We start from the raw sequence: 12111 nt of genomic DNA on the forward strand, positions 1-12111 counted from the left end.
GAATGTATGAAAACTGGCACTCAATGATCCTTATTTCTCTAGTAATAAGATTGTAAGAATTAAAATGTTGATTCAAAGAGACCTACATTTTATTAAGTGCCTATTATATATCAGACATGATACAAGGTGCTTTCCCTATATTTAATATTTTAAAAAATAGGTATTTATTTCACGCTGCTAAATCTAAACAGTTTTATAAACATTCTCCAATCTGAACAATAAAATCATTCACCATTGACCTAAGAATAAAATTGTAAGTCAAAAAATCAAATGATATCTTTACAGAAGAAAAGCTTCCCATTTGTCCTGTGTAAGCACAACTTTGTAACCCTTAAAGACATGCGTGCAGATATTCACATAATAAATCTTAAGATATCTATGTGATGACAAAGTGTTAAAAAAAGACATATATATATATAAATATATATATATATATATATATACACACACACAAATATAAGTGACTACTTAAGACTAACATAGCTTGTCTGAATATAGTGATCCAACATTTTATTCTTCCTTAGACAATACCTTCTTGTTTGGGAACAATAATTTTTAGTGTTAGATTTGCAATGACAATTTGTTTTTTTAATGCATGTGCCCACCAGTGATTTTTATGTATAGAATTTTTCAAATATTTTATTGTTTATCAACATACTAGAACTCATTAGATCTTTCTCAGTATTCCTTCTGGACACAATGTACCAAGGGCAAAACTTTGTAACAGGCGACACTTAAGAAATGTCTGAAACTTTAATTCACTAGAGCAGAAAACCACCATGGCCTTAGATTGGATGTTGAGAAAAATGACATTAATTCTGCACCAAGTATTCTAGAGAAACTAATAAGAGTTCTCAATACTAAAAAGGAAACATTAAAAGAATTTCTACAATTTTCAAACGTTACCTTTTCAGAAGATAGTTTTCCTATAAAGTTGTGTTCATAGCTTATATATCTGATATACAAGTGAAGTGAAACAACAATCAATGAAGCAAACATGTATTAGACCTGAGGTATAAACCCATGGCTCTCCCATGCATTATTAATTTTGAAAAATTTAGAATGCATTGAATTGCACTCAACACTAATCTATGCTAGGCTGTGCACAGAAGCTCATGCCCATAATCCTAGCACTTTGGGAGGTCGAAGCTGGAGGACTGCTTGAGGCCAGGAGCTTGAGACCAGCCTGGGCAATGTAGCAAGACCCCATCGCTACAAAAACATTTTAAGCAATTAGCTGGGCATGGTGGTGTGTGCCTATAGTCCTAGTTCTTTGGGAGGCTGAGGCAGTAGGATTGCTTGAGCCCAAGAGTTTGGGCTGTAGTGACCAGTAATCATGCTGCCCAGCGTGGGTGATAGAGTGAGACCCTGCCTTAAAAAACAAAACCAACCCAGTAAAATATGCTGAGACTACATATGACTGCAGGGCCTTGTAGCCATCTTAGGTTGTCACTGTGAACATCAGTCATAGTTCAGTAGAACTGGGAAAATGCTGAAGTCAGTTTAATAGAATTCTGAATAACAGTTTACTGTTATTACCCTGGGTAGTCTTGAGCTAGCTTAGAAACAGAACACAAAAATAAAAACATTTGATGTTACAGCAGAAAAATATCAAGTCAACCTGAAAGTTTTCTTTTTTTTTAAATGACAACTCTTTGGTTAGGATTTTTGGGTTTTGGAAATATAAATTTAGTCTAGAAATAAGATAGCCAATTTATTTCTCTAAAATCAGTAAGTAATGGGAAATCTGCCCATAAACATTAAAGACCACCAAAAATGTCATTCCTGCTATGCATTTGAAATGAGATTGGAAAATTTTATGAAAGTTTTAATGTGCCAAAGGTATTTTCCTATTGTAGCCCTTGGTCTTAATATTTTGTTTTCTAGGAAGTTAATTCTCTATCAACTAAAACACTTATCAATACAACTGTATGAAAAACATAGGATGAAATTTAACAGGAAAAGACAATCTACCACTGTGGTAGGATATACCTATTTTTAAAGGTAACGAAAGGTTAGTAAGTAATTTTCTTAATAAGGGTGAAAATACCAATTTTTTGGAGAATTATAATGACTTTATTCAGATTTTTCACATAGATTTTTCTCATTTCCAGTCTGTAGAAAACCTATGCGTTAGTAGGTTTAAAAATTCCCTTTAAAACACTTGAGAAAAATTAAACTAGACGACATAATCCTGAAATAATATAGCAATTATTTTATAAAAATCTCTACATTGACAAGAACAATAACCTTTGGGATAATAGTAAAAGAAAGGAACAATATGAATATAAGTAACTCCAAAGGTGAATTCATTTAAACTTCTCCAGAAACTCCATTTTGTCTTATGTCATCCAGGTGTAAGTTAAAGGAACCTGAGAACACAATCATTTGTGTGTTTGTGAAAAAGAAAAAATAAATGTTTCCTTTACCCGAGGTCCAAAGCATTTTTCTCCTTCCTCCATTCTTCCTTCTTTAGTTGGTAATAAACTCCTATGGTATGTCACTAAATTGCAACCCGTAAGCTCTTCATGGGTAGGTGTGTCTTGTGTATTCTAGCCCACTAAGGAATAGATTTCCAAAGCAGGCCTGTTTTTTCTTCAACACATTACCCCTTAGCTAGCTAGTTTTAAAAGAAGGAAGCTGTGGAAGGGAGGACAAAGCACCAGTGATCTCACTTCTCAGTTATAATAATTTGAAATTATGACTCAGAGAATGGTGACTAATACTCTGCTTATCAGAACACTGTTAACCTTATCTATGTCTATGAATTACCATGAGTCTAAGAACAGCCACCAAAGAAATGAAGAGCCATGTGGCAGAGTCAAATATACTGTGGCCAGAAGAAAGATTATTCTGAGACACACATAACTCCTTGACTTTTTTTGGGTTCAAAGTTTGCAGGAATGAAAAGAAGCACATGTCTTCTAAAGGAGGATCAAAACTCAATTTTCAAATTTGATGGCCAACATGAAGGCATTTTTACTTGGCCTCACATCTAAATTATTAACCAGAACTTTAAAAATCCCAACTTCCCCAGCAGTTCTTCCAAAAAGCAAGTATTCCTTCTCTCTGAGTGCCTCATATTGGATAAAGTTCGGGGTTTCTAGAGACTTTGATCATCAGTTCTGCTAAACAAGGTCACATCATCATTGTATCCGGGGGTTGAATACTCCATGTTCTCTAGTAAAACATAATTGTTCTCATTGCCATTCAGAGAGAGGACTTCTTTCTTAGCTGTGGATGTCAGCTCACTCCAGGTAATGTCAGTATTTTTGAAAGCATGTAGAAGGAAGATGCCACTGATAATAGTGAAGAACCCACTCAGGGTTCCAATGATGTCTCCAGCATTCATACTGTACCACTCTTGGAACAAGATGGCGGAGCAGGTCACGACCATGGACGTGAAGAACACGTAATAGATGGGAGTCACGAGAGACGTATTGAAGGTGTCCAGTGCCTTGTTGAGATAGTTAATCTGTGTAGTCACTGAAAGCACAAGCACAGCCAGCAAAACAAAGACCAGGGGATGCTTGTAAACTGGCTTCCATTCTAATAGTTCCTTAATGGCAATTCCCAGGCCTTTGACAGAAGAAACTGAAAATGCTCCAATCAAAGAACAGATTGAAATGTAGACCAATATATTGGTCTTTCCTTTCCTGGGAGCCACAATCAAAATCAGCACCAAGGAGATCACAATTACGATCACAGCAAAGGAAATAAATCCTGTTAGGAAGAGAAAAGGATCAGACTTCAGAAAATGCTAACAGGATCATGTCTTTCTGAAATCTTGTTAGTCATGAGTTTAAGAGCATGGGTGTTTTAGAAATAGAAGTGAGATTAAATTAAAAACAACAACATTCTATTGTGTAGTTCTCCATATTTTACTTTCACAATCATTTGAATCTCACCAATAACACTATGAGGTAGGGCAAATGTTATTGGATTAACTTTTTATTTTCAGAGGCAAAGACTTGGGTTTGAATATGTCTTTTCCCTCTACAATCTCCATCTTTCCCTTTCATTACGTAGAGGGGAAGCATGAACATAAAAGTAAGTTCTGTGATCTTTTTAGGAGACTTGTAACACTCCATCGAACTTTACTGTGTCTCACGACCCACAGCTAGGTTTGTAGGAAGCCTATTACAATATTATTACAAATATCATTTGATGAGGAGGGAAAGTAGAACAGAATTTGAGTGTTTAAGTTGAGTCACAGACCTGGGTCTCTCAATTTCATTTCCATTTCATGCAAAGAAGTGACTTCCTCTTCCTGCGGGGCATGGATGACCATCACAGTTGACCCCAATATACTTAATATGCAGCCAATTTTTCCATGAATGTTCAAATGCTCATTTAAAAAATAAGAAGACAGTATTGCACTGTTGGGAGAAAAAAAATAAAATCATTATGGTTCAATTACCTTTTGACCCCAGGGTGGCTCAGAAGCTACACTGCGGCATGTGACGTTGTATGTCCCAGCGAGCTGACTAGAACATGCTATGGGACACTGCAACACCCGGATCAGTGCGGAACTCAGAACTGACTGTCACTCAAATCTGCTTCGTTGCTGTTATGTCTGAAGAGCTAATCGCCCCATCACCTTCCAAGAGGTCTCTGTCAAGTCATTTTCAATTTCCCCGTCTCCAGTATGGCTAAGCAAAATGGAGGAGCTTTTATATCTTACAGGCGTGATGCATTTAGAATATGTGTGCCCAGGGAAGTTTCAAAGAAAGATATATTCCTAAAAAGGAATTTCTCTCCTAAGGGCTAATATTTAGCTAGTTCACACCATTACAACCATAAAGACTGTCGAAATATTGAAATACTTCCTCAGTGCCTGCTCCTGGCCTGATATTTCCAGCTATCCCATGTCCCTAATGCTTTGGCTGCTGTGGCCTCAGGAAGCTACAGGTTGGTACTGCCACGGACCCCAGAGTATACCATCCTGAGGCTCCACCGGGAGGCCAGCTCTGGCCTTGCACACCAGCCTCCTTCCTCTCATGCCCTGGTATTCCCAGGAGCACAGTATCTGTGCCCATCTATGGCACCAAGACTATGATCCGTTCCTCAGTGCTTTCCTGGAGTTGCCCCCGTGTGGCTGCTTGTAGGACTGTAGCCTCAGTGAAAATACTGCTACCACTGTTCATTGCATAGACAAGTGTTTAAGTGCTTGTTGTATATTACTCATTTTGTTCTTACAACAATCCTACAAAGAAAGTAAAGAGAAATGAGTAGACCCAATCATAAGCTTTCTACTAGAGGTTGATAAGGAATGGACAAGAAAAAGACAAAAAAACCAAAATGGTAGCTTAGCATAAAAGAGTTCATGGGCTCATTGAACACATTAGTTCGGGATCATAATAAAGACCAACTCAGAAAAAATCCATATTATATGAAACAGGAAAGTTATTCCTGTTTCCAGAACTAAAAGAAACTACAGGCTCTCCACACAGAAGTATTCAGCAGACAATGTAAGAATTTTAGTGAGAGTCGAAATTTAACCTAAGCACTATGCTTTTTAAAGCCTTCTGATAACTATGGTCATTAAACACTATGACAATAGAATAAATTAAAAGGATTCTGTTTGTTGACACAATTTGTTCAGGTGAGAGATAAAAATCTGCTAGGTGTCATTGAATCATCCCAAACATAACACACAATTATTTATGTTAGTAGGGAATGAAGCTCACTTTGCCATAGGTTTTCTAAATAATAATAATGACAATCTAGTTCCCATATCTACAGCTATTTATTTTGTAGTCTTCTCAAGTTAGTTTTGTGATTTGTTTTTTAGACAAGAAAAAAATATTTTTCCCCTTTTAAAAATGAGGGAACTGAGGTTAAGTGACTTGTCCAAAGCTGCTCAGGAGTCTCAGAAATGATTTGGGGCCCTCTCAGAGCCCAGGCTGGTCTAGATTTTTGTTGTTGTTGTTGTTTTGAGGTATACTTAACAGTATATTTCTTATGGTTTAAGTTGACTTTGGTATTAAAATACCTACAGAATCTAGGCGTGTTGTCTCACACGTACCTTATGAGAACACTCAGCGCACCCAGGGGGGTGACCAAGGTAGCAGGTGCAAAGGCATACGCAGCAAAATTCACAGCCTCTCCTGCCCCCACTAGAAAGCAAGCAGAGGTATTGATATAAAGGTTAGACTTATTTGTAAGAAGAGAAAAACAAATGACCCCTGCAAAGCAGTGGACTTTTATCCAAGAGACACTGAAATATCTAGCTAAAAGGAATGCTGTAACTCATTTTATGGAGGGTAGGAGAGAATCGGTATTAAGGGATGCAGATAAACTGTAATTCCTGGTGAGGCAAACTTAACTAATACAAGCAGTGGTGACAGATAAATATACATTTTAAATGACTTTCGATAGAGATTTTAGTTATTTCAGTACTGAAAACATATTTGGTCACACTCATGAAATCTAGTAGAGGTAGCTTTGTGGTAAGCAGAGAATTATTCCATTTGCTCAAGAATACCTACTGCATTGCAAATTAGCATCAACAACCAAAACCAACTTGTAAAATTAGAATGCTTCATAGAGCATCTGGTGGTTAGGTAGGGGACAGCCAAAAATGCCTACTACAGGCTGAATTGCAGACGATCTAAAGGCAAGGAACAGCATTTCAGTAGCTTAAGGAGATCCAAGCAGCTGTTTTAAAGTCATAATATGTGCTGCTCGTGAAAGTGGTCTTTTTCTTATCTGAAGAACTCTAGCCTTCCATGAGAGAGTGGATGCAGATAACTTCTAGAGTGAGGGAAGTCCTTCCAAGAGCTGCCCTCTTGTACTGGGGCCAAATTATTCTCACAGATCACAGTTGAACACTGACCCCACAGAACGTAGTATTTTCATACTGGCAAGCTACCCCAAGCATGCTTATGGTAGGGAGATAAAGGAATTTCAGTATATTTTCTCCCTTTCTCTGGCTGCTATGCTACATCCCCCTAGATCCGCAGGAATCACCAGCATTATGAAAACATCATAAAACAAATCTAAACTTACAGAACAATTTGGAAACTGCTCTCAAAAAAAGAGCCATGGTAGTTTTCTTACAATATTATGCTTTCCTTGAATACTTTATATTATTTATATTTTTATCATCATAGATATCTTTCTAGGAAAACACTGATTTAATGATTAAAGTACTATTTGACTGTCACTTAGCTAATCTCTAATGTATGCTTGAAAAATTCCACATAATCTATTTATCAATTTCCAAGCAAATGCTATTCTCAGTATTAAGAACTTACTTGACAGTAATCCTGCCCACCAGAGCCATTCCTTCAGATACGAATGTCCACCGTGTCCTAGGAAAATATAAAAAATTAAGTTCTAAACTGGAGGAAACATGTTTGAAGAATTGACTTCTAGGAAAGGTACTGGATTATGGTTGGAACAATCAAGTCAGCACATCTAAAGTCTTTCAGCTTCTTTACTTGGTCATTTCCAAAGATCTTCTAAAGCTTTTAATTATGTCACCAGGTACATCTTTGATTTTTTTTTTTTATTTGTAGGAAATTTAATCATGAGCTTCACTGTGCTTATGTCAGTCAGAGGTATGGAATAGACTATTATAAACACTAAATACATTTTTTTCAGCCATGCTTAAAATTAAAGTCAGAAAACCATAAATCATAAATTACATTGGTACCTAATGAGGATCATAAAGTGAAGAAGATGGCTGACATAAGAGATTTTGAGATTTTTGGATTTGTCAATCAGAGAATAAAGAGTATCAGGCAGATGGACTCTGCTTCTACTTTGGCATGATGAAACTGAGTTTCTATTTAGTCTACTGAAAAGGACAAAAAGCTCTCTTAAGGTATTCAAAGAGTTATATTCCCACTACTGTAATATGTGACCTTAAGTCATTATTATACGTTTGCTGTAGAAAATGGAATTTTCTCATCAATTTTAATATACTTAACCTCCTGAATTTTGCTTAGATGATTTTGCTATAATTAAACTAAATAGGGTACATAAGCTGTGAAGATTATTTTACAAAGCAGTTAACTATGTTTATTTAGGATTTTTTTCCTTACAAAATTTTTAAATAACTACATTGGAATCATATTACAATACTGGACCTTCTTATTATATAGTTGGTATCTCTTTGAGTATTAGCAAAATAATATTTACCTAAATATGTTTATTGGCCATTTGCATCTCTTATTTTGTGAGTTTGTTTATTTATTTTGTTTCTATGCCTTGCCTATTTTTTGTTGGGGTACTAATATTTTTCTCATTGACTGCAGTCACTTTTTACATATTATGTAAATCTTCCCTCAATAATACTCTTTTATAAACTTGTCTGCACTATTCATTGTCACTTATTTTTCTATATGGACCTTAGAAAAATATTTAGGCCTTATGATATTATACTTGATAAAAATAGAAAATTCATGGTTCATGAAGTATAGTCAAAGAGAGACAGACAGCATCTGAAATGTCACTATAAATGGTAGCCTAATTGTATTTTTTTCCATTTATTGATTTAACAAATATTTATTGGGTGTCAAACACTGTACCAGGGAAGGTTCTTGTTCTTGTGAATCTACTATCTAAATAAACAAGTAAACCTGTTGGCAACAAGTAAATATAATAATAAATGTACAAATACAAATTATTCTAGATTCAGTGAAGAAAACTGTTAGTGCAAGGATAGGAAATAACAGGGGATGGGGTCAGGAGACCTGCCCAGAGAGGATGGGCCTTTCTGGGATGATGATACTCAAACTGAAGTCAGAAGGATGAGTTAGCTGAATGAAAGGCAAGGAGGAGAGAGTTCCAGGAAAAGGGAAAAGACCTTGGGGTAGGAAAGAACTAGGCCTCTTATTCCAGGAATAAGAGAAAAGTAGGTGAATGGGAGGAAAGTACAAGAGGAAGCTGGAGAGGTAGCAGGGGACATTATAGGCAGGGGGTCTGAGACCGTGGGAGATGCAGCTGGCTCCATCAAGGAGACTGAGGCTAAAAAAATAGAGACAGTAAATTACTATTAGTATAGTATTGTGGACTTCCATTAGGATTACTTCTGCAGTTAGAAACTTGAATTCACTAGTTGCACGTGTTACTTACCAGCTCTAGTAAAGCCCTTTTTGGCCAGTTGCAAGAGGCCCTTCTTTTTCAGTATGAAGCTGGAGCCAATAAAAATACTGGAACTTACTGCCAGTACCAAGCCCACATAAAGACTGTATTTGTTTTCTACATTTGCTGAAATGCTCAGGTTGGTTGTGCTGGAATTCGGGTCCGTGTAGAGAACAGGAGAAGCCAGCAGCTGTGACACATTTGTGATCTCACACCATGCCTGGGAGGAGTTCGGACAGACCAGAGACAGCACGCAGCCTGGAAAAAAGGAAAGAGGGAAATGTCAAGAATGAAAGAGAGAGGTATTCATGCTTACACTCTTTCTGCAGGAAACAGAGCCTTGAGTGGACAGTACTAAAGCACTTCATTATTGTATGCAGAGAAGTGCCTAATGGGTGGTCCACAGGTCTGTAACATTTTCAATTTGGCTTGCACAGGTTCCTAAAAATGATTTTAAATTGTCGGGTTGTCCCCATTTAAAAAGAAGAGATTTCACATGAAAGCCTGGATTCCTCTTGTAAGTTGGAAGACCTGGCAATACGTGGGTCTTTGTTCCAGCAAAACAGCAACCTGCTAGAACAGCAAGGAACTCTTTAGACCTGGATTGTGCTCAACAATTCATCATAGTCGCACACGTCCACTTTACTCCTGCACATTGTCAGCCTGTCTCCTGGAAAGCAGGGTTCAGGAGGCCTGAGTGTAAGGAAGAGGGCACAGCAACCTCGTAGGTCTAGAAATCACCACAGTACGGGAAACCTAGCCAACCTACTGGAGGGATATGAATTTGCATTTCAGAAAATATCTTTTAAAGTGGGTTTAGTTTTCTGTCTCACTTTCCCTAAAGAAAATTATTTTTCAGATCTCTTAATCCACCTTCTAAATAAAACAGAATCTGATAGAAAAATGAATTAAACATCCATAGGCTTTAAAGAATAAGATTCAAATATAAGCGTGTAAACCACTAAACCAGACCCATTATTATAAGTACTTTGGAATTTTGAGGCTAAACACAAAATGAAACCATTTTACACTATATAAGAAAATTTTATAATCTGTTCTCTACTTGAAAAGCTACCAACAAGGTGACATTGTGACAAGATGTTCTTGTCACAAAGATCTTCTCATCTTTTCCATTTTAAAAAGACAAATACAAATTACCCTAAACAAAAAAAGGGTAAAGGAAAATTAATCGGATATAATTTGAGAATTCAATTAAAAAATTGGTTTTATATTTTAAAAATCTTAAGGCATATGAACAAAAAGCAGTTTGACTAAATGATGTCTTAGCAACAAAACTTCCATAAGTGGATCTATACATCCCTGACAAAGCATTATGAAGCCATCTGAGTTTTACCACACATAAAGTTAAGAAACAACCACAAAGTTCATATCTGGAAAATAACAAAATAACTGAATTCAAGGCTTTCATGACTATTTCATTTATCTCTGTAATTTGAAAATGAACCAACTTTGTTTCAGAGATACAGAATAAATTTTGAGTCAAACTTCTAAATATTCTAAGGAGAATTCTATTACTTCAGGGATTTCCTATAATATTGGGGAATTTTCAGGCAGGCTGTTTTAGTAAGAACTACTGCAAATTTTCAAGCAAGCTAGTGCTTAGCAATCTTGTTCCAAACGTCGTTCATCAAATCTAAGTCCGAAGAATGGAAAGTGCTTGTGTATATTTCTGTTAGTAAGAATTTTGATTACATTCACTCCTGAGAAAACATCTGACCTGACTTTCCAGTGAATTCCATGGCTGCATTCATGTCATTTACTAGGTAGTTAACATAACCATTCCAAAACTTCATCTCTGAAATCAGCGTGGGTGGGTCTCATTCCAGTGAAACAATATTCCTTCTAAGCTGTTGACATAGCTAAAGGCTTCCGACATTTTAGTGGGTGTGGGGGCAGAGGGTGAAAAGGGAGTGCAAATAATCTGTTGCATTTTGCAGGTTCTCACTGTAAGTGGTGGGCATGAATGCTGCAAGTTTTATAGCAGGAAAATAATAAAAATCTTATCTGGTTACTGACCTTAGAACTTAAATTGTTTTATGTTTTGGGAACCTGTTAGGGAGGGAGCCTACAGTAGATATGACAGAGGGAGGGAGGGCGGGAATGGCGGCTTAGTGGGCATGGAGCGGCCTAGAGGAGAAGGCAAGAGATGGTGTAGGAGATGGGTGTGTGGGCAGGACTCTGAAGTGTTTTAGAAGAATCAAAAGATAGCTCAGATCAGACTTGGCTTCTCAAGATCCAGGTAAACAGAATAATTACCCAGGGAGTGTAATCCAGGCTTTATTCAACATAGAAATAAAAAAATGTATTCTATTCATCATTTTTCATTTTAACAGACACTACCACTAGCCCTCTTAAGGGATTGTACCAATTTATACTCCTGCCAGCAGCGAATATTTATTACTTCTTTGATGTTGTTATTAATTGTTCTAAATATTGAGTAATGAATATTTAGGACATACATGTCAGTTATAAAGAAAAATAATTGAATATACACCAAGGTGTCAACCACCTAATTGAAGAAATAAAATATTACACTTCAGAGGTAATAACTATCTTGATTTTCTTTTTATCATTCTTTTGATTTAAAAACATGATTTTCTCTACATGATTATATCTTTAATTAAAAGTTTAGCTTTGTTTTTTTGTCTTGTTTTGTTTTGTTTTGCCTCTTATAAAAATGTGATCATGCAGAATGTATTCTTTGGTGACTTGCTTTTGAGATTTGTCAGTGTGGATGCATGTGGCTTGTTTGTTTTTTCTACTCTTTTATGGAATTCCACTGTATGACTATTCCACAACTAATTTTTCTATTTTATAGTTGGTGGACATTTAGGGAATTTGCAGTGTTTTTGCTCTTACAAACAGTACCTCTAATGTTCTCATGTTATGTAGAACTATATGAAATTGATAATATTTGAACATTTTTGACCCTACAAAAATAGTAGTTTCATATTGTTCAACTTAATACTTTTCTTCTATGTACAGGTATAATAGTTT

At 36.2% G+C, this 12111-nt stretch overlaps 1 protein-coding gene across 1 annotated transcript; it reads right to left on the reverse strand.

Annotated features, from left to right (window-relative positions):
- Positions 1-431: 431 nt before the first annotated feature.
- Positions 432-10907, reverse strand: NIPAL1 (NIPA like domain containing 1). Its single transcript, XM_075997842.1, has 6 exons — positions 10832-10907; positions 9085-9351; positions 7260-7316; positions 6029-6119; positions 4219-4379; positions 432-3723 (listed from the first exon to the last, which is right to left on the reverse strand). Exons 1-6 carry the CDS (start codon positions 10905-10907, stop codon positions 3104-3106), a joined length of 1272 nt encoding a protein of 423 aa, XP_075853957.1. The 3' UTR covers positions 432-3103.
- Positions 10908-12111: the final 1204 nt, after the last annotated feature.

This window comes from Microcebus murinus, chromosome 26, assembly GCF_040939455.1.
Source record: "Microcebus murinus isolate Inina chromosome 26, M.murinus_Inina_mat1.0, whole genome shotgun sequence".
Taxonomy (NCBI): domain Eukaryota; kingdom Metazoa; phylum Chordata; class Mammalia; order Primates; family Cheirogaleidae; genus Microcebus; species Microcebus murinus.